The 21,783-nt window shown below is 41.7% G+C and overlaps 1 protein-coding gene across 5 annotated transcripts in view; it reads right to left on the reverse strand.

The window, feature by feature from the left end:
* The window catches only part of TYW1 (tRNA-yW synthesizing protein 1 homolog), a 106,732-nt gene that overhangs the window by 64,877 nt on the left and 20,072 nt on the right, over positions 1–21,783 (reverse strand). For all 5 annotated transcript variants that reach the window (XR_005102223.1, XM_037375135.1, XM_037375133.1 and 2 more), the window contains exons 8-10: positions 21,166–21,289; positions 10,032–10,084; positions 7,317–7,435 (exon numbers count right to left, since the gene is read on the reverse strand). Coding sequence is in view for 4 of the 5 variants with exons in the window: in XM_037375135.1 (XP_037231032.1) it covers positions 7,317–7,435; positions 10,032–10,084; positions 21,166–21,289 (296 nt within the window). In the remaining variant the exon portion in view is untranslated. The remainder of the gene's footprint in view (positions 1–7,316; positions 7,436–10,031; positions 10,085–21,165; positions 21,290–21,783) is intronic.

Below are 21,783 nucleotides of genomic sequence, written 5' to 3' on the forward strand. Positions count from 1 at the left end.
CACAACAAGCAAAGAACATACAAAAGGGCCAAGAAGAACCACTTTCCCTATAACGATGTGAGGAATAAGAGGAAGACTAAGGAAAAAGCTCATCCAATGCACAAGCAAATAATACTCAATGTTTCTCCACGATTACAAGAAACCTATTTACACCTTTTCTTCTGCTTCCTCCTGACAGCAATGGGAAGAGCCCAGACTGGACTAGGAAGAGGACAAATTAGATTTAATCTAAAGGAAACATTTTCACTAGGACTGCTAAACTCACCCCTAAGGCATGCTGGATGAACTGGCTACAGTATTGAGGTTGCTAGCAGTAGGCTGGAAGTCTGTGAGGAGCATGTGAAAGTGACTTAAAACACACTGGAAAAGTGCAAATGCAATGCCCACTTCAGCAGAAGCCAAAGATTTCTATACTAGCCCCTCCTAACTGCCAGCTCCTCAATACATATTGGATTAAGTAAGTGTTTGTGAGCCCCAGAACACAGCGCTGGGATAGGTAACAGCCAACATGAACCTGCTGAGAACATTTCACACCAAGGCCACCACTGCTACCTGCAGACAAAGGGAAAGAAGAAGATGTTGAGCTTTTGATGCCATCTTATCCACTATTCCCATAATCTGCCAAAGAAACAGTCTGTAAGTAACACTTACGGACTTGTAAGAGAGAACAAGTCTGGGTGGAAAACTTGAAGATGAGTTACCACCGGTTCAGTAGGACGCTAGATCTATCCAAAAGGCATCTGCAAGGTCAGGTCCTGGAGTGGTCTTATTCAACAGCTCCCAGAAGCTGAATGATGGATGGCTCAGGAGCCAGCCTCACATCTGAGGGGAAACCAACCTGGCTGGAGATGCGAACTTGGGGAGGACAACATGCAATGAAGAAGATCACCACGTTGATGGTATCACATAGTCATAACTTGCATTTGACTGCAAAATGCCTTTTAGCAGAGATAAAGTAAAGACTTCAAGTCTCTCAGATTTATCTTCTACAAATCAGGTAACACTCACTTTAAAAAGAGAAGTTTTGATAGGAACAACAAAATCTCTATCTAGACCACCATCTGAGGAAAAGGAACACAGCATTTCTACAGAAGTTTTTGTAAGATAGTAGGTAATTGTCATGTTGCTCTAAGCAATCTTTTGAGCTGTACGAATGAGAAAAATAACAGGTTTATTATTAATAAATTCAGGAAAATAAAAGCTTTTCAAAAGGCATAGATTTGTTGTTAAATGCTGATAAATTTAAACAATTTTAGAGAAGAAAAAATTGGAGAACTAAGACTGAAGTGTTTGGATATCTGAATATCCCAAGAAAACTCTCACTTTAAAAATGAGAAAATACTCAGTATTTCCAGAAGAAAATTTGGACTTCTCATGTTTTAAAGTAAACTTTAAAAGATTTATTTAAACTAAATAGATTAAAATAAACTTTAAAAGATTTTTCAGAAACAGGTGAAAAAGCCCAAAATGAATTGATGAATTTTAAACAAAATAAATCAACCCATAACTTCTACGTTTTCAGTAGGAGTATATTGCAGCTGTACCCTCACTAACTTACCTAAAGTTTTTTCAAATCACCTGCTCCATCAAAAGTAACGTAGTTTTCTCCTTGCAAGATACCTTGCTTGTATTACACCTGGCAGCAACTCACGATCCAGTACCATTAACTCACCTCACGATACAGTACCATTAGTGAGGTCTTTATACTAGGCTGGTTTTGCCAGTTCCTCTGAACTGAGAGAGGACCGAACTTTAGAAGATTTTTGAAAGAACCCACTTCTGGTACTGGCACTGGTGAGGCCACACGTCAGATACTGCGTTCAGTTTTGGGCTGCTCATCCCCAGACAGACATTGAGGAGCTGGAGTGTGTCCAGAGCCAGGCAGTGGGGCTGGAGCACAAGTGTCATAAGGAGCAGCTATGGCAATGCGGGGGGGTGTTTAGCCTGGAGAAAAGGAGGCTCGGGGCGACCTTCTCACTCTCTACAACCACTTGAGGGTGTAGAGAGGTGGGGGTCAGTCTCTTCTCCCAGATAAGAAACAACAGGACAAGAGGAAACAGCCTCAAATTGTGCCGGGGAGGTTTAGGTTGGGTATTAGGATAAATTTCTTCACTGCAAGGGTGGTTGAGCATCGGAACAAGCTGCCCAGGGAAGTCACAATCCCTGGAGGTATATACAAAAGATGTGTAGATGTATGTGGTGCTTAGGGACACAGTTTAGTGGTGGACTTGGAAAAGACCTTTTAAGATCAAGTCCAGTCATTAACCCAACACTGCCAAGCTAAACAATTTATGATTCTTTCCTAACTCATACTTCTGAAATCTTAGGGATGGAAGACATCCCAGGCTGAAATACTACATCTCAACTCTACAGAATGTTCGCTTCGCTTTTAAGACCACAGTTTCTAGAAAGGCAGGCAATGCTGAGCACCTCCCAGAAGTTTGCCCTGGGCTCTTTTAAAGATATTTGATTCCTTCCCAGAAGAATCATGTTCAGCACAGTCTCAAAGATTATTTCAAAACAAACCTGAATGTACAAGTTCACCTTCAAAGCCCACAATCACTCCATCACAGTAGTGTAACAGAGTACTAAGTCACCAACCACCCACAGTAACTATCAAGACATATGATTATTTCATAGTAAATAATCTGCTTATATTCACTACTGATGCCATAAATATGTAAATAATGACAACTGCAAAAGCCTTCAACAAGTCCAAGACCAGGAAAACATGCACTGCTGTAAAATAGCATAGATTTCAATCCCAGCAAGTTGCTGGTAGGGTATTTTTTCTTTCATAAACCTTTTGCATAACAGGAGTGAAAATACTGCTCACTGCACAGTGTGAGGTGGAATCCTCACATGGCAGATACTACTTTTGGGATTAAGTGCATTTACAGTGACCTTACCCCCACACTTCTGTGCCCTATTTGGCAGAACAGTGTCTGATACGGAGAGCCACCCTGTTGCACAGTACCAAGAAACTGGTGCAACTCCATCCTGCACAAGCATCAAGTACAAGGCACTGCCAGCATCTTAGTAAGGTGCCAACGCTCCTGCAAGCTGGCACATACGCACCCAGCCAAGACAAGTCAACCAGGGTCTGCTCCCATCCCACCTGATGGGCCACACTAACATTTTCTCCTAGAAATGCCTCAAATTATTATAGTGCTGGGAGAGCAGCACATAAAGGCACCATGACTTTTTCTTTTTTACCATTGCCAGGGCATGAGCTAGGTATATCCTATGATGTCCTGTCCCCCACCCCATTTATATGGTTATTTCACAAGCTTCTGGAGGACAGACAGGCACAGAGGTCAACAAAGCAGTGAAGAATCAAATCTGAATGAAACAATGAAACTTGGGTCACAATATATCAATTCCGTAAACAAAAAAATAACCAAATTGAAACACTGGAGTAGAGAGTTTTAACTTGGCAGGACAAGGGCTTCAGATGCAAGGTGACTGAGCTTTCAGGCTCAGGTTCCAAATCTCACAAACCTGTAGTGTCAGTTCCTTTGGTATCATAACACTTCACATTTCCCTGAAGAATTTAGCCTCTGGAGTCAAATTACTTAATGAGAAGAAGCTTTTGTTTAATTTTTCAATGATCTTAAGTAACTCTATGAGAAATTATTAGTTTTGAGTCTCTTCATTTTGCAGGGCTTACTGTGATCACTGGCTTTTGTCTATACACTTATTTAGATTGTCTGAACAGAACTTCAGTTGCCTACTGTACAATCTAAAACTGAAAAACCTTCAAGTACAGGTATAAACATCATAAAGTTACAGAAGAAATATGAACCAATTTCTTTACAGGATATTTCACTCTGTCTGGTTTGCCTCCTCCACAGATGCAAAAATAATAAACCCTATTAATTTAAATCTTACTTAGCTGTTCCATCTCTCCACAATAATTGATTGTGCTTTAGACACTCAGCCAGAAAACATAATCAAATCAGGTTTGCCTGGTGACTGCGCCACAGTACAGTGTCAGAAAGCCTCAGTCCTCACATTTGCTCTAATTGATTAAAAGATTTGGTCACTTGCACATTTCCATTTAGACAATTAAGCTAAAGAGACACAAGAAACACAGCAAGACCAGCTGAGAGCAATAATGGATAGTGACAGACTATTTTTGTAGGGAGAATTACGACTTTGGTATGTTGCAGTAATTAAGGTATGGGGTTTCTCCCTCCTCCACCACGCTCTTGATGCAACAGCCTCAGGAGTTCAACACAGCATAAGTGCTGTCTTGCAGGGGGAACATTATACAAACGAACAATCTGCTTTTCCAGCCTTCCAAAGCAGCTGCCATATTATAATTCTGCATAAAACTCTCAGTCAGCACTCTGAGGGGGAGAGGCAGCGAAACACAAGCCAGGAAGGGGGCACTACAGGCTTGATCTCTACCAGGGATGCACTGCTTCCGGCACAAGATGGAAGATTTCCAGTGCAGAGTCAAGCTGCATCTTTTACAAAAAAACCCATAACTTTCTGAGTGTGTTTGGATGCTTCCTCCACCCATGATTCCTGGTTCAGGGCCATAATCTGCCAGTCACAACCAGCCAGCTACCATAACATCCAATTCCCAGGGAAAGCAGCTGAACCACAGCATTTCTTCCCAAAGTGAGGAAGAGAAAAACAGGCTCCTTGGCCTTTTCCTCAGCAATTCTGGGAGAGCTGCAGGGATTATACAGGTGGGAACATTGGCAGACAGTCTTGAAGAGATCAAGGAAAAAAACCCCAAACCAATCACAACAGTCTTATCTGCAACTTTAGTGTGCACACTACACGATGAGACCAGCAAGGCATACAACTTGTATTAAAAACATTTTGCCAACAGTAGATCAAAACTATTGCTTCATATGTCTGCAACAGCACAGATGGTAACTGCTAATAAGAAGGTAACATATTTATCCTACCCAGCTACTGGTTACTGCAAGTCTACATTTAGTCTCACATGATTAATAATCTGCAAGGTGTGGTGGGTTTAAAATAAAAAGTGTATAGATAGCCCTGGCTGCAGGGTGTGTGAACTGTGCTGACATGCAATCAGTAGCAAGGAGAGTGGGTATGGAAGTCCCTTCTACCTACACCAAATTAACCTGATCAGTACAGCTCACAGCCACATGAAGGCTGCAGCAGCCCAAGCACAGGATCTGAAAAGCATCCAAAGTGAAGAAAGCTTCTTCCAGCAGCAGTTCTGGTTTATGTCAGGCTTAAGGTGTAAATAAAGCAAACCTTGGGATGAGTCTCAAACTGAGCCTTAAGTCTTCCAGCTTGGTAGAGGTCTGAGAAAAGACAACACGCAGCAGTCCACACGTAAGAGTTAAACAACTGCAATGCACTTCACCAGAAGGTAAATAAGTGAGAACATTGTTCAGCACAGTCCCCCTGGAAAGCTGTTTCCTTGAATTCAGGTTGCTACCATTAGTGAAATAAGCACTGTTATCATTAAGGCTACTGTTTTCAGGATCCCTTTTAAAAGTGACAGTTACAGGATGATGAGTTAGAGGCACCTGGAATGTATCACACATGGTGATTTATCCCAATTACTGAACTTTTCAATTTGCACTTGTTTGACTTCCCTGAATCAGTCCCATACTCCAGGCACAGGCTGCTGCTGCTACAAAATACTGAGTTGGGTCACTTTGAAGGGGAACAGCATCAGTGGTCTGCAGTACAATATTAGGAACAAAATGCCTCATTCTGATGATGTTATTGCTTTCTATTTGTTGTTTATGATACAACTTTTGTGTAGGGACAGAGAGATAACATGCACAGTAATCGTCTTCCTACCGGTACAGTCACCACTGCAGAATTAAATGCACCACTGCTAGGTGATACACGGAAAAAAATATGAGCAGTACATTTTTCTTCCCAGTCATTAGATTGCTCTGAAGAAAAGCAGCAAAACTTGCACATTAAACATGCCACTTGCTGTGTCCTTTCAAGCCAGGATATGATGAAAGACCATCAAGAGCACCAATTAACATTTTGGAATAGACTCCCAAATGCAAACTTAACAGGATGACCAGCATCTAATGCTTATACTTAACACTAACATGGGAGAGATCTTCAAAGCACCTTCAAAATTATAGCAGTTATTCTGCACTGATGCTGTCATTTAAATATTCTCATGAAATAATTGCATTATTAAAACTTGAAGCTATGAAAGACAGGAAGTGTACTCAGAAGAATTTGGCTGGTTTTCCATGGAAATATTGCAGTGTTGGACACCCAGACTAAGGGATGGAATGGGTGTTATTGGCAGCCAGCCCCCCAGGGTAGGCATAAATACCAAAAGCAGCACAGCCCCCACGGTATGAATTAGCTAGCAAGGTAGAAGACAAAAGAACTCAAAGAATAGCCTCCACATCCTCCCACTCAGTATGCTTTCATGTCACTGCTTTTATTTCTGCTGAGCCTCTCTGTTTCACCGATCCCATCCTGCACTCCTCCAGCCGAGCAAAACCCTCCCTCAAAACTCCAGGCATTTTGGTGAGGAAGCAGGGCTAGAGCAGCTCACAGTTCAGATCCCGGCAAAGTTCATTTCCTTTAGAGAATTAACAGCAAAGCAATTCTGCTGAGAAAAGGGGTCACTTTACTGACTAAAATATAAGAGTCATTTATTAGCTAGTGTTTTAGGAAAGCAACAGCTACTAAGTCAACACTTTTCACTCCCTGAAAATGCAGTTGAATTGGTGGGGTGAAGGTATCTGGAAAAAGAAAAATGGTCCAATTTCAAAACAAAAGATACTAGATAATGACATTGCTTAGCACCTTGGTGCCTTTGCACAACATGAGCCAGCTTGTGTTCCCCAGAGCACCAGGAGCCACAGGGAGTTGCAGACAGTGATCTCCAGAGGCAATCAATCAAACTTCTACCAGGTGCTCAGTGCAGGTAGCAGTGGAAATTGCAGGGCAGTAAACAGAGGAGTTGTCTCCTGCCTCCCTGATTCCTCCTTCTGCTGGTCCCCAGCTAGCCTGCACCTGCTGGGGCCTGAGACCTGGCTGCACAGGACACTGCTCTAGGGGAAGTGGTACTTGGGAGCCCTCAGATCCTTTTCAGCCTCCAAGATGTGGAGCTCACCGACCCAGCTCACCTCCAGCAATCCCTGACCCACATGCTCTGCAGCTCTCAGAAGGAAAAGAGTACAGAGAGAGTAACACTGCTCCCTTCCAAATCCTTCCTCCCCCAGTTTCCAAGTGAAAAGGGCACACAACTAACCCTGCCCTAGGTTTGAGGAACAGGACGGGGACAGAGAGGCACAGATCCCCCATCTCAAAGTAAAACTGCATTAGTATTTTACCTCCAGCAAAAGACACATTTGTTTGCACAAGCCAGGCTCGGTGTGGCCTCCATGCAGCGGTGGCTCTCAATTCCATAAAATGTGTGTTTGTAGCAGCCTCCTCGGCCTCGAAGCATCGACTAACAGCAGAGAAAGACACATACAAATACCAAGAAAGTTAAAAACACACTATCTGTAGCCAAACTGAGTGCAAAGGTTTGAAATCTGCTCCCTAGGCATATTTGCAGTTTTCAGTCATTAGCAGCTTCAGTGTTCAAAGTCGCCTGTGACAAACATTGCAAGCGAGGTCACAGCTGTGAAGCAGGTCTGAATAATGACAGAGGCAGACTGTTTTAAGAAGTTTCATAGCACACAGATCAGTATGTAGCATGACTGTTTATATACACCCTTACAGAAAAAAGGCATTTATGATGTCGAATTTATAACTGTTTTAGAGGAAAGAAACTTTAACATAATCAATAACTTCTCACTTGCAACACCACAGCATGACAATGTGCTTTACTGAAGTTTTAACTGAATCAGCCAACAAAAGCAAGCAGGTGAAGCCACTTAAGCTGCAAGAAATATTATTGTAAAAGCTCACTAAAGAGTAACAAGGATCAATTTCAAGGCTGCCCTACTGAACACTCAATTCTTTTCATTTGTCTAGTAGAGTATTTCTTCTAGTACTAAATTAAATAAATACCCTGACCTTATAAACTCTCATTCATACCAGTCAGCGGCTCCAGCAGGACGCTGCACTTCTCCTCACAGTAGAACCACAGTAGCCTTCCCGCTGGCTTTTAACTCCTATTTAGCATGCAAGTTGCTTGGAGCTAAGACTGTCTTTCATTATCTCAGTTAAATAATAATAAATGAGACAGGATCTCTACTACTCTCAAGAGAAAATCTAAAATATGACACAGTAACTTTTAATATACCATCCCCTACCTGAAGAGTCCTAGTGACCCAAAAGAAATTCTCCACTGAGCAGCAGAGAAAGAATACACAGGTAACCCCTAACATAGGCACAGCCTTTTCATACAGTTGAAAGATTAAACAAAATGGAAAAGCTGTTTATTCTACCCACATCCACAAATTCTAGGACCGCAAGTTATATTTTGAATTTCATAAAACAGACAAATCGACAACTCTTAAAATTTGCAGGTTTTACACTCTTTTCCAGAATATGACAGAACACAATCATTTTAATCTGAGATATCGTTATGAAACTCTACTTAATACTAATCCTTCCAGCCCTGCTCCTGCTTTCTGCTGATACAAATCTCAAACAAGCCTCCTAAAGATATTCACATACTGGTGTGAATCTGAGTCAAAGCCACTGCCTGTAACCAATTTCAGCTCAATTTATTAGAATACTTTACATTCAATTCCTGCTTAAGCTAAAAATAGTATGGTCCTATCTAAGCACACAGAGCTGCTATTTATTTTGTGAAATGGCTTTACAGTGCTGCATTAAATTCCAGTTCTTTAATAAAAACAGGTTCTCTGGTTTTCTCTCAGTCACAGCACTGATGAAGTTTGACAACTTTTTCTTTAAACATATCATGGCCTTCTCTGACATTAAAAGTGATAGGAGAGAAATATTTTAAGAGTAAACAGCAGAAGCATCAGTGGGATCAGTATGTCTTACAAATATTCATGACAATACAGGGCACTTTAAACCATTCACAAGAACAAGTCCTTTGATGAAACAGTTCATTGATACCAGGCATTTCAATATGAAAACCTCACTGCAACCACCCACTTCGGTGGATTGCCATTCAAAGAGCTCTTTTCAAAAATAAACAAAGTTAATCATGCAGCAAAAGAGAGCTAAGAGACCAAGGAACTGATCACTGACACAGCACAAGAATTAGAAATGTGCTGGCATTTTAATGAGATGATGCTTCCCATAATTTATCATCCCACGAATGCTGAAGGCTTTAGTATGCTGTATCAATGTTACTCCCTAAATATGTAACATTATTGACCAGCTTTCAACTTCTGAGCTTCTCAGGGACCTGAAAAGGACAGCTAAAACATACCAAAGTGGCTGAAGTTTGTTCTACAGGGCTGTGGTGCCTCTGCCAGGAACCTTTTTAAGTCTGCATACTTGAAAAAATACAAACGCAGAGCTTAGAGGACGAGTTCTCTCATACATATGTAAACATACACACAGACATATTATGTACAACTACATACATACACACCCCCACATAGTAATTTCTAAAAAGTCCCAGGATTAAGAAGCAACAGCTACCTCTCAATCTGAAGCTTATTTGACAAATGCTGAAAACCAGTGGAAGAGCACTGACTGTCGCAAGCCAGATATATCAGTCACAGAACAAGAAGTTCAAATGCCCTTGTGTGCCCATTCGAGTGTAATAATGGACTGTGTTGTCTTTGTTTCAGAAGACCTCACACTGGTGACGTAACCTTCCCACTTTTCACTGCAGTGCTCTGCTCCTGCCATGTATTTCGGTAGGCAGGAAATATTTCAGCAGACAGCAGAACAACAGGAAAAATAACAGAAAATTGTGTTCCCAGCTCTTTGCCACAGCCACATTCTCACTCTCTGCAGAAGGATTTTAATAGCTTGAAAAGCAGAACTACAGCTTGGAAGACAAAATTTGTTCTCGTGTAGGTAAATGTTATTTCATCTGGAAATAGTAATACCCAAGTCTCTACTACTTTTTTTTAATTTATAAAGTGAAAAAAGAAAAGAGAGCATACCTTTGTCCATCGGCAGAGCTTCACCCCAGAATGGCTTCCAACTAGTTTGTAACCTAAAAACAAACAAGATAATAATTGAACAATTGATTTTGACCTGCAATAATTGATACACAAAACATACCAATTGATACACAATATTAAGCATCACAGTTTCAGTGCTGCTCTTCCACATTAGCCTAAAGGTGACACTACCAACAAGATGTCAGCACCCACCCACAGCACACCATTTGATTCTAGGAGCCTGCATATCACAGCAAAGGCCATGGCCACCCAATGCACTTCGGCCAACTTGGAACAGTTTCTCTTGATGAGAGTAAGATTTACTTACATTACTCATTCTTGTTGGAATCAGCTGGGGGTGGCCAGAAGATTTCTCCATATAACAGGATAGCAGACTAACAGGACTAGCTCAGCAATGTGGGACCACCTTACTGACCCCAAGGAACAGCACATGGGAGGGAGCAGGACAGGAAACTAGAAGCATCTCCCTGGCCCCAAGCCATCACCCTAGAACAGACTCTTCTCCAGAATGAAGGGGACTATTTCCATCACTCCTTGGCAGGTCTGACCAAGCCTGGAGGACAACATCTGATTCACAGTGCAGCTGCCAGGGCAGAGGAAGAGAACCAAAATGCAGGGCTCAGCCTGAACCCAAACTTCACAGGTTCACCAATTCTACCTCCACTGGCCATGGTGGAGCCACTGTAAGGCAGCCACTCCTCCATACCCTGAGAAAAGCCGATTTCACAGCACTTCCCCATTCCCCAGCCGAGATGAACACAATTTAATTTAAATTTATTGGTCCAGGAGGATTAATTCCACAACGTTCGTTAAGCATCAAGTACTATTATTACCCAAACTGCTTGAGTTGGGTTATTTTCCTCTTTGAAAAAAGTGCTTAGAGACCAATATGTCTGAAGGATTAAAAGTCACTTCAAAATCAGCATAAAAATAAGAGGGATTTGCGAAGCCTCACTGTGTCATTCACACAGTAGTGTTTATACATCAGTGTCCTGGTTGTCCCCAAACCCAGCACATCTCAACTAGCTGCTTTAGGCTGATGTTTGTTAACACTTTCAAGGGGGGAAAAAAATACATCCAGTTTTAGGTATCAAGTCTCCTTCCTGCCAGCCAGCATGAACTTAACAAGCAAAAGAAGCCTTCTGCTCAGCAGAAGAACTGGCCTTCACTTCCTGCAATTTAAAGCAGCACAATTACCCTGCCCTGCTCATTTGTCACCATGTGTTTCCTGCACAGCAAGATCCCTTGGGAGCGTGATTGTGCCCCAAAGTCTTCCACACATCCTGGGACATTGAGCCAGTCAGGAACTACAGTGACAGCAGATTCCACAACAGCTGCACTAGCTAAAAACTAAACTGTGTTGACACACACGTGGCTAACAAGGTATCATAAAGCATTTAGAGCATGCTGCTCTAGCTACTCTGCAACTTAAACCCAGCAGACATCAGCCCACGCTCCTCTTTCTTCTTAACCTGGTATTTGCTCCCATCTCCTTGTGCTGGTTCTAACCTTGCTGGGAGGTTAGCACATGTGCAATCTTGGCCTGAACAGCTCCCTGAGGTGACCCTCCAGGAGCCTGCATAAACACATGGGCCAGCACAGGGGAGATGGCTGGCAGGGCCAGGCAGTGGGGACCCCCTGTTAGATGGCAGGAGCCAACTGCAAGATTAAGTGAGGCTTTGAGGACTTCGTCAGGCTGCTCCCATGTCCTGAGCTCCCTCTCCCATTTTCAGCTCTGTGGGAATGGACAATATTTCAACATTTTCCCCACTAAATGCATAACCCCTGATACAGCAAGGAAGAAAGAACTCTGTAAACGAAAAAGCCTTGGTATTTCACATAGCAATCATCCAATCCTTTCCTGGAGAAAGGCATCAGTGTAACCCTGATCAGCCCTCCTAACATGGAACCAATAGTCTCCAAAGCCACATGCAATATTGGGGACATCTTTATTTAGGACTGGGTAAGACCCAGAAGACTTTGTGGCAACTTCTGACTGACACTTGTCAGAAGCACAGCCAAGTGCACACAACTGCATTTGTCTGCATCACATCATCTCTCCCACGCTGGGTCTGTCCTGCCTATTTCTCAAGCATTTCTTTGCCAACAGGCTTGTCCAGCAATGTGTAATCTCAGCTGAGACCTCCCCATGCTGCTAAAATTCATGTCCTTACAGGACTTCTTGACAAGCATTGAAAAGGGTGCTGCGTTCCTCCTCCCTTTAATACAGCTGTCCAAGCCAGGCTCAGCTGGTGTCAACCAGCACAGCCCCAGCCTTTTTTTCCATTTTTCAGAAGCCAGCAACAGCATTCACGTAAGATTATTCTCTCACAGATCACTTGTCAGTGGAAGTAATATGGCTGCTTTAAAACGAGTTTTAGATTAAAATTAAATTGGAAATAGGACACGCTTGCCCAGATCAGCTGCAGAGTTGTTTAAGGGAAAGAAAGGAAGCAGCTAAACTGAGCAAGGTGCCAAGCTCCGGAGCCCAAAGCTGCAGCATTTTCTCTTAAGTTACTTAAATCAACTTCCACCATGTGGAGCACCCACAGCTTCCTTTAAAGGCCAAAAAAAATTGTACACATTCAACATCAAAACAGTCTTACAAACTTCAGCCAGCTTTAGTGATGAGCAGGGGTTTACTCATCTTGTTCACTGCTGCCAGGAGTCACAGCTATGGTTACAGGAAGAAACAGCATATACTTGCAGAACTTCTTAAAACCACTGTATGAAGCTGTTGAACTTGGGTCTTCACCTCATTGGTAACTCTTGTAAAAAGCATGGTTACCCTGCTAAGCCAACGCAGTGAACACTAGCAATGCCATGCTTTTTCAGATTTGGAAATTAAATAAAATTGGTCAGGGACAGTGACCAAGGCTGAACACTTTTTACACATCTACCGCAGCTAAGCGGAGTCCTCCCACCTCTGCAAAGCCTGTTTCTTCAAGTATTGGTTTACTGCTGGCTAGTAACACAGGCAGCAAACCAGTCTGGGCTAGAAGAAAGTACAAAGGGTTAAAGAACCAAGCAGTGCTAAGTTTTAAACCAAACGTCAGAAAACATGTTCAAGAGCAGTCTGAGGGTCCACATTGTAGCTTCTGCTGAACAACCCTTTGGAAAGCTCAGGATAGCTCATCTCTTCCATCAGCTTTGCCACAACTTCACTGTGGCTCTGCCAAGGCAAACGGTGGTTGAATCATATCTTACTCATGGACCAGAAGTCTGTACCTATGCATGCCAGGGCTCACTGTGAACACATTCACCTTTTTGCTCTTAGGGCATATTACTTGTGAGCAATAACTAAGTAAATATCTGGATACGCCACTTTCCAAACAATGCAGTATGTTGCCCTGATGGGACATTGCTCACAGTCCCTATGTACCTTCAGATATTAAGGCTGAAAAAACCCAATCCATTTATTATTTCTACAGCCTAATATTCAAAGAATTCCTTAAATTTTAAGTAGGCTCATAATAATCAGCTCAACTCCTTATTAGAGGCACAAGAATGTCTAATCTGAAGTCTGTGAATTAGTTGATCCTGAGCTAGATGATGAATTTTGAACGACCTAGAAGCCTGCCAAACTTCACTGAAATTAAGTGTCATTTTTACTATAACAAGACATGAATTAAGCTTTTAAACAAGCTTTTGTGTGAAATTAGTATTATCAGGCAATAACACTAAGCTGATAAACATTTGGCAATTGCTCACCCTGACAATCCAACTGGAATTTAATAGACCACAGGCACTTTTAACCAAAGAGATGGCCAGTGTCACAGATTGTGACTGCTTCATTGTCTGGGACAAAACTGTTCTGTAACCGTTTCAAACTACATTGCAGCATTTCGACTATCATGTACATAATAGTTTTAGAAGTCCTTTACCTGAAATTCAAAGAATTCATCAAGGGACCCTACTGAGCTCTCAGCCAGAGACAGAACACTGCTATTTATCCATGTCACATTCCACGATATCAAGGTATTCCAATCATGTTTTGCTAGTTCACCAACGCCATACACTTAGCAAGTCTTTCTAAGCTCCCAAATATTAATGAATTACGTCCATGTGAGCAATTATGCCATTTTAATTTTGAAAACAGAACATGTAAGATAAACCAAATTACTACAACTTCAACTGTCCATAGCAGAAGCAGTGCCATGATACCCGCACAGTCTAAAAAAAAAAAATATATGCACCTGTAAGAAAGCCACACTGAACAGCTTTCAAAGATTGCTAACTATCCCAACAAGGCAAAACATCTGGAAGAAAACCCAAAGGCACCTTCCAGTTCAGATGCCTATACCACCCAAACCTTGTTGCGACAGAAGACTTTGAAAGCACAAAGCAGATTTAATATGAAAAGATGAAGTAGATAGTGGTTGAAAAAGAAAAAAAAAATCCCTGAAAACGTACAAGACTTAGCCATCCTTCTCTAAGAGTGCAGTCACCATAAGCTTGGTAAAAGCCAATCTGACGTCACCTTGTGCTTCACAACCTCCAACGACTTTCAGAATGCTTTTCTTCCAAGAGTGACATACAGCTGACAAGTAAGTGTGGTTCTACCAAGCAATCTCCTTAAAAAGCCCTCTGGGCTTAAGCAATGATTATGTGTTAAAGCTGAAACTCAGTGCAGAAAGGGAACTTCACACTAGGAGAATGTTTACAGGGAAGAAGTTTCCAATTTTCTGCTGTTTTGCAAGAGTACAGTTTAAAAGGGTCAGAGCTGAAGGTCAGTGACAGAGCAGTAATCCACCACCACCACTTCAAGGATCATTTTGAAAGTTGTAATACTACTGATGCACTTGAGCCACTGCGAAGACAATGTTCTGACTAAAGCTTAAAAATTAGTAAGGAAAACAAACTAGAAATGCCATTGTAAAAGGAACCTGTTCAAATTATATCAATATTTTATGCAAATGTAGAAAGAAGTAGAATTACTCAGATTGCCCAAGCGCGATAGAAGAAACCTCCAGTTTCATTCCTAGCACTGCTCAATCTTCAATAAAACCTTGCAAAGCACATCAAGACCTACTTTAGTGTTTTTCTTCTTTTTCAAAAAAAAGTGCTCTTAAAGCACAAAATACTTGTGATTTGTGGAAGGACTTGTGTCCTCACTCCTGCTTTGGGCTCATGGAAGCAAGAAAGGATTGCGGGACTGTACCTTGTATGCAAAAATGCTATTGTTCCAGAACGGATGAGAAGTGTGGTCTTTCAGTGGGGCTGCTGAAATGCTGCACCAGATCCTTTTCATTGTACACAAAACAAAAACCATCTTGAACATTTTTAACACATAGTAAAAGCCTACTAAGGTTAGTGAAAGAAATATAGCTGCTTCAGCAGGCAAACCAAACCTAATCTAGTATCAAGAAAATGAGACTGGCAGAGTTCAAGGGTGGGAATGCCAGTAGCTATAATAAAATCCAGCCTCAACAGCTGATCATAAAAGATCTAAAAATTCTTAAAGTCTGGCTTTTCACTTACACCCAGATGTCCATTTTAACCCAAGAGCACCTTTTCCTTTGCAGTACAGAACTGCCTTGGCAGTAGGAATATAAAACCTCCAATATTCAAATACATAACTTGTTGTCAGATTATGCCTTTGACAAATACAGCCAGAGACACCCTGATATTTTTACCTCTATCAACAGATACTGAAGAAAACCAAGAAAAGCCTTTTGTATCTGGCACCTTTGTCAAAAGGCAATGTGGTAAGCCAGACCATTTGCTGAGCTGTTGCAAAATGTTTGCCATGAACGGGTCATGTTAGTGACCTCCACTAGTAGCAACCACAGCAAAGCATGTCTTATAGAAGGAAGGCCATGGTCATCAACACCACAGTAGGCCATCCCATCTTAATCCATCCCCCAAATCAACTGCAAGTTCTTGAGACCTCCTCTCACCTCAAGTACCCAGAGTAATAGAACTACAAGTTGCTACAGACAAAGTCTTCTTTTTGTTTGTGTTTTATTGAGCTGCTCTTTCTCAGTCATTCCAGGCACATCTCTTTCTCCACATTTCCATTTGCATAAGCTATCCCCTTGTTTGGTGAAACTCATGTTATGAAAAAAGGACAACAAATTTTATCCTTGCCTGACTGTATCTTAAATTTTGTTCCAGCTTAATAGACTTAATTTCAAAGACCAATAAACTCCAAAGCCCTTCCAAAATCTAAAATAAAAAAATCAATGCACTTCAAATATAAATGCATTTATGCTTATTTTCCCCTATTATACATGTAGTAATTCTACCAACTCCAGCAACTACACAAGGGAAGAATCAGGCCCGCAAAACCAAGCTTGTGCCATCTACTCTGTTCCTGATAAGCTCCTACATCTGTGCCAGCAAATTAGTATTGCAGTCAGCTCACCACCAGCTCTTGGCAGCGTCCACACTGTGGGACTTCAGCATCTTCTGCTTCCTGGATTCTTCCCCTTTAACCATGTATTTGCTGTTTATTTACACAGACATTTTCTAAGGAACTGCAAGAAAGTTTAGGATGCTTAACTTCATCTGGTTTCAGTCATTGTATTTATTCTGCTTGCTTAAGAACAGTTTTCTCCTTTTCAAACTAATTTTCAGTCTTCTCATGGGCAGTATCTGAATACTGTGGCACATTCAGGGACTGCACCAGCGTTACCAATCCCTGGCCCAGCTGCGAGCTGCTAGTGCCACCTGGAGTTTCCTAGCTGTATATAAAGCACACCAAATCCCAAAGATGCACGCAAACATTTTAGCACATGGCCTGCAAAATTATACATCCAGCAGCACCAATATCTGTGCAACATCTTTGTACAGTGGATCTCATTTCTAAAGTCTGGACACTCAGAAAGCTCAACGCAGTGAGCCAAGCTGAGACTGTCAAGAGCTCAGAGCTGCAGGCACTGGAAACCCCAGTCAAAGAACGGACAGCAAAAACCACCAAGTACTTTCAAAAATTTGATTTCAAACAAGGCTGGTAAGCACTTGAAAAGCCCAGTCTTCAATATTTTTCTGATGTCAGCCTCCCGATTGCCCATACATACTGAAAAACACTGATCAAAGTGTGTCTTTATCAACCATGAAGTCAAAGCATGAAAATGAGTGGTTACTGAAGCAGCCTGTACTACTTCAGATACAAGCTGTCTCCCCAATACCACTTGCCTTTGGATACAAGTAAAATAGAAGTATCCTGGACACCCTGGTGCTAAATTGTAGGCTTGCTTAACCAGTAAAGACAGAACAATCCAACTGGACTGCAGCAAAACTGCACCTGTAGTAGCAGCAACACCACAGAATAATTTACACAATGTCAGTGGAGTCAGTCTTTGGGTATCATTAATACATTCCCAATGCACTGCCTACCACAAAACACACAGCTTTAATAGTGCTACAGTAGAAAAGAACAAAGCAAAGAGCATGTTGGAAATACATGTCATGAATTGCTTAAGAAATCCAGGTCCTTGGAATCTAAGCAAACAATCAGCTCTTCAGGGATCTGGGTTTGTTTTTTTCTCAGTTTATTCCTGCACATTTAGGAGAAGCCCATCAAAGATGACCTGAAACCCTGCTAAACACAACTGTAGCTTGATGAGGATGATGAAACTGGCTGTCACTGGGCAATATCATGTTTGACCTTCAAATATTTCATGAAGTCAGCTGCAGTAAAACCATGATTACCCCAACTACCAGTCTTTGCTTTCACATTTGGCATGACAGTTTGAGTTGGCTTTCAGTCTGACCATCGCTATCAATAAAACATTTGGAAAATCAAAGAGCAGTTAAGACTAAAGATAGTTAACAACCCAAATAGAGCACAGGTCTCTGCACTATTGCTGTACTGACGTTATAGCAGCAGGAAAACATAAAAAGACAGTCAAGATTTTGTACTCTTAAAATAAGCACAGCTGATAGAGGGGACACTGAAGGAACCCCAATGGATTCATACTAGGGTGGGGGTTTTTTTTCAGTCATCTTTCCTATTAAAACAGCAGCTTGAGATGGCCCCTGAAGCTAAAAAGGATTTAAATGCATTTCCTGAAAAATCAGCAGCTCTGGAAAGGCAAACTTCACCATGTACAGAATCCTCCTACTAACCAGGCCAAGAAAAAAAAAACCAAAAAACACCCCACACACCACACCACCACCCCCAAAAAAATACCCACAACTTTCAGCCCAGCAGGGATTGTTTCAAGAATCTACACAACGGCAGAAAGCAAATATAAACATGTTAGGCTGTATCTAACTAATCATGTTAGATCATAATACAAAAAACATTAATGTGAAAAGTTTGTTTCTATTTTCAGTTTATTTCATGACATCTAAACAGATGAAATTGCTAAGGTATTAACACAGCAAAATGGTACCACTGCAAATATAACACACAGCCAAATGCTTCAAACTAGCAACTCCTCTCTCCCACTATACTTGTTACTTGGAGGCATTAAATAGTTTGTGCTGTATTTGTATTTCATGCAAGACTGAACACTGTTTGAAAGGGAATCAGTATTTTCTCACAACACAATATTGGCTATGACTTTAAAAAGCAATTGTTACAGAGCATCTTTTATAAAGGTATTTGCAACCAAGCAACTATGAGGACCAACATCTATACAACCCAGTAGGTGAGGCTATATTTAGCTGAAATTCAATACCACTGCTAAAATAAAACTATTGTTTAAGCAATATGCAGTTTACCTACTGGAAGGTAAATTTGTCTGAAGGTGAATCAAAAATAAGAAGAGTGAGCATTACAATATCCTGGAGAGATGCTGTTCAAAGGCAAACTTCTGTTACGCAACTACAATTTAAAAGAGCAGCTTTCTCCTGAATCACTAGCACTGGTTTCCCTCCTCTTGGGCTAATTGTGCCCTCAGGGATAATGTTGAAGAGACACTGAACTTACACCCAAAGCAACCAGTTGTTGCTAAATAAATCAGATTATCTTTTGACTACATTGCACTTGTTATTTTGAGGGGAACGCTGCTGAGGGAAGAAGGGAGTTGTTTTATTTTTATAACCACATAAGCCTGTCTTGGTGTGTTATTTGCAGAAAGAAAACATTATATGATGTGAAAAAAAGGCAGCTTTTCTTCACTGCTGAATGACCATTAAAGAGTTAGGTGAGCCGCACAGGAAAGGAAGGGAGGGCTGTGCCTGCAAGAGGCAGTGGTAACACAAATACAACAGTTTTAAATCTTTGTAACTGCAGATTTACATAAGTAGAACCTACTAGTTGATACAATATTGGCATCACCCTGAATATTGAAGGAAGGGAGAAATACATATCTGCTTATATGGCTAATAAATTCCTGTTCCCTGGAACATCACAAGGAAATCTGAGTTCTCTGGGGAGCTTGCCTTTGTGTCAAAAAAATTATGGTAGGAAGGTGACTTTCCCTCTTGCACTGTTGTAATTTTCCAAATGACCACTTTTTATATACCATTAGAAAACCACAGTTTCATTCACTCCTCAAAACCAAACCAATACAGACTGGATAAGAAAGCAAGCCAGTGTGAAACATCCTAACTACCACAGCACAAGGCAGAGCCAGCAGAGAGCCCTGCACCACAAAAAAGCCAGGGCAGTGTGCTGAAAGCCACCCTCTCAGAACTCAGTACTACAGGCAGTCTCCACAGTCCACCTAGGGTTCCTGTGCCTCAAAGCAAACTGAGGTGTCTGGGGCACTCTGTGCACCCTTCCACAGAGTCAGTAGCCCCTCTAACCTCTCAAACCAGGGCACCTGCAGCACACAAACACACTTACCTCCCCACTGCCCATTTCTAGACAGCCATGTTTCCAGCAGCCCACTCCCCCAGGCCTGCTAGTTAAATCCACTGATCCCCTAAGCTTCCTTGCAGGCAGATAAAACAATTAGATTTCTGAATCAAAACACAGACAGTAATAACTAAGTAAAAGGCTGTAATAGTGTCCCAGATGCTCTGCAGCATGCTGCAGTGTAACTGCCACCATGTTACAGCCTTCAGAATTGAAGCTGAAAAGATTTATTGAACCAGCATCCTACAATCCCTCCACTGGTCACAGCCAGCAGCACCACCACTATGGGCATGAAGAGGAGGCAGGGTAACTACCGCTCCTTTCTAAGTCTTTGCTTTATTCCTTCAGACTATGAATTAAAATAAAGGCTCTGTTTTATAACTGTGCTAAGGTTAATGAAAAAAAACCCAGTAACCAAACATGTCAGATACTTCATGGCAGAAAACACCACCAGTCACCTACAAAAGCTTAGGCCAAAGAATGGTCATGATCCTGGTGAGCAAAGGTGTTGGGATCCCACACCTGCTGGACTCACACAGGTCAGGATTAGAACTTCAGAGCCCAGCTCTGTAGCAAGATGCCTCCACTGCAATAACCAGAAACCTGTTCCCAGAAGCATCAGGAGAGATACTACTGATTTAGCAAGCAAGAAAACTGAGCACACTCATCCTAAGAAATAAAAGAAATTAAGACTAAACTCCCATTAGTCTCCAAGTGAGTAGCACAGGGAAGCTCACATCACCCTTCCCCTGGCTCTGCCACTCAGAATTGAGGCTTCTGAACTGCAGGGCTGTCAGTCTGGCTCTTATTATGCTTGTCCTTTGTTTTAAAAAAAAGGGATTAAGTTCATTAAAACTGTCCTCTACAGCTCATTAGACAGCTACTGATCTAATCATCTAGTGGACTGTTGGTTTGAACTACTTCCACTTCTTGAAATAAAGTTTCAGTAACAAAATCAGTTTGAAACTGAAATAAAAGCAGGGGCCTAAGATGCAAAATAGAGGTGCAAAGCTGATCTTTAAATATTCTTTGAGAAACCCACACTCTGGGAGCTAGGGGCATGCTGGACTACCATTTTCTCTCAGAAGTTGCCTTAGCAGAAACATTAAAACTCTCTCAACTCTGATATACTCTCCATATGTTTTAGTGTGCATCACGCTTTAGATTCTTCCCCTGTAACAATCAGGTATAAACAGCCCCTACCCAAGCTCTGTCCTGCCTCTGGTTAGAGCCTGCTATGACTGACGGTCCAGAGCAATATTTTTAACATAAATAACACCACCTTTCACTTGCTCTGTTGAAAGCCTAGCATTAAGACTTCAAAGCCTGGTCCACCACCTGGTCTTTGCAGAGCCCCACCTTGTTTTGTGAGCACTTCTCTCAGAGCTGGGGTTATCATCTCTCTCTTTCCACCCTCCTTCTTCCCAGAGTTCTCTTGAGTCAAGCGCGTTCCAACACCTCCTTCCTCAAGCTCACGTTCTCCCTGTTTAAAGACAGTGAATTACAATCATTTAGAGTCACACATCACATTTTAAACAGCGGCACAGTTCAGCCACAGACTTGATGCAAGTGCCCACACATGAATTCTTGCATTTGTGTAATCTGGCATTTTATCACTCTTCCCATCAGACTCTGACTCTTCAGTAATTTAGGACAGTAAATTAAAAACAAACAAACCCACCCAGCAACGACACCACTAGATTTGTTCTACTAACACGGCAATAAAATCCTCTAGGATATTTTAAGCAACAAGGTGTTTGAATCTCATCTGAGAGTGAGAGGGATTCCAGGATTTAAGCTCAAGTGTTTGATGACTGCACAATAACCTCACCTGTCTACCGAATGCAAGCCAGAGGGAACAAATCATTTTGTGCCTGACAATTGCCTGGAGTGACAAGCAGCTACTGTCTCAATTATTTGGACAGGTCAAGGAAGAAAGCCACATCACGACACAGCGTAAGAGATTACAGACTAGAA

The sequence above is a fragment of the Falco rusticolus genome, chromosome 1 (assembly GCF_015220075.1).
Source record: "Falco rusticolus isolate bFalRus1 chromosome 1, bFalRus1.pri, whole genome shotgun sequence".
Classification (NCBI taxonomy): domain Eukaryota; kingdom Metazoa; phylum Chordata; class Aves; order Falconiformes; family Falconidae; genus Falco; species Falco rusticolus.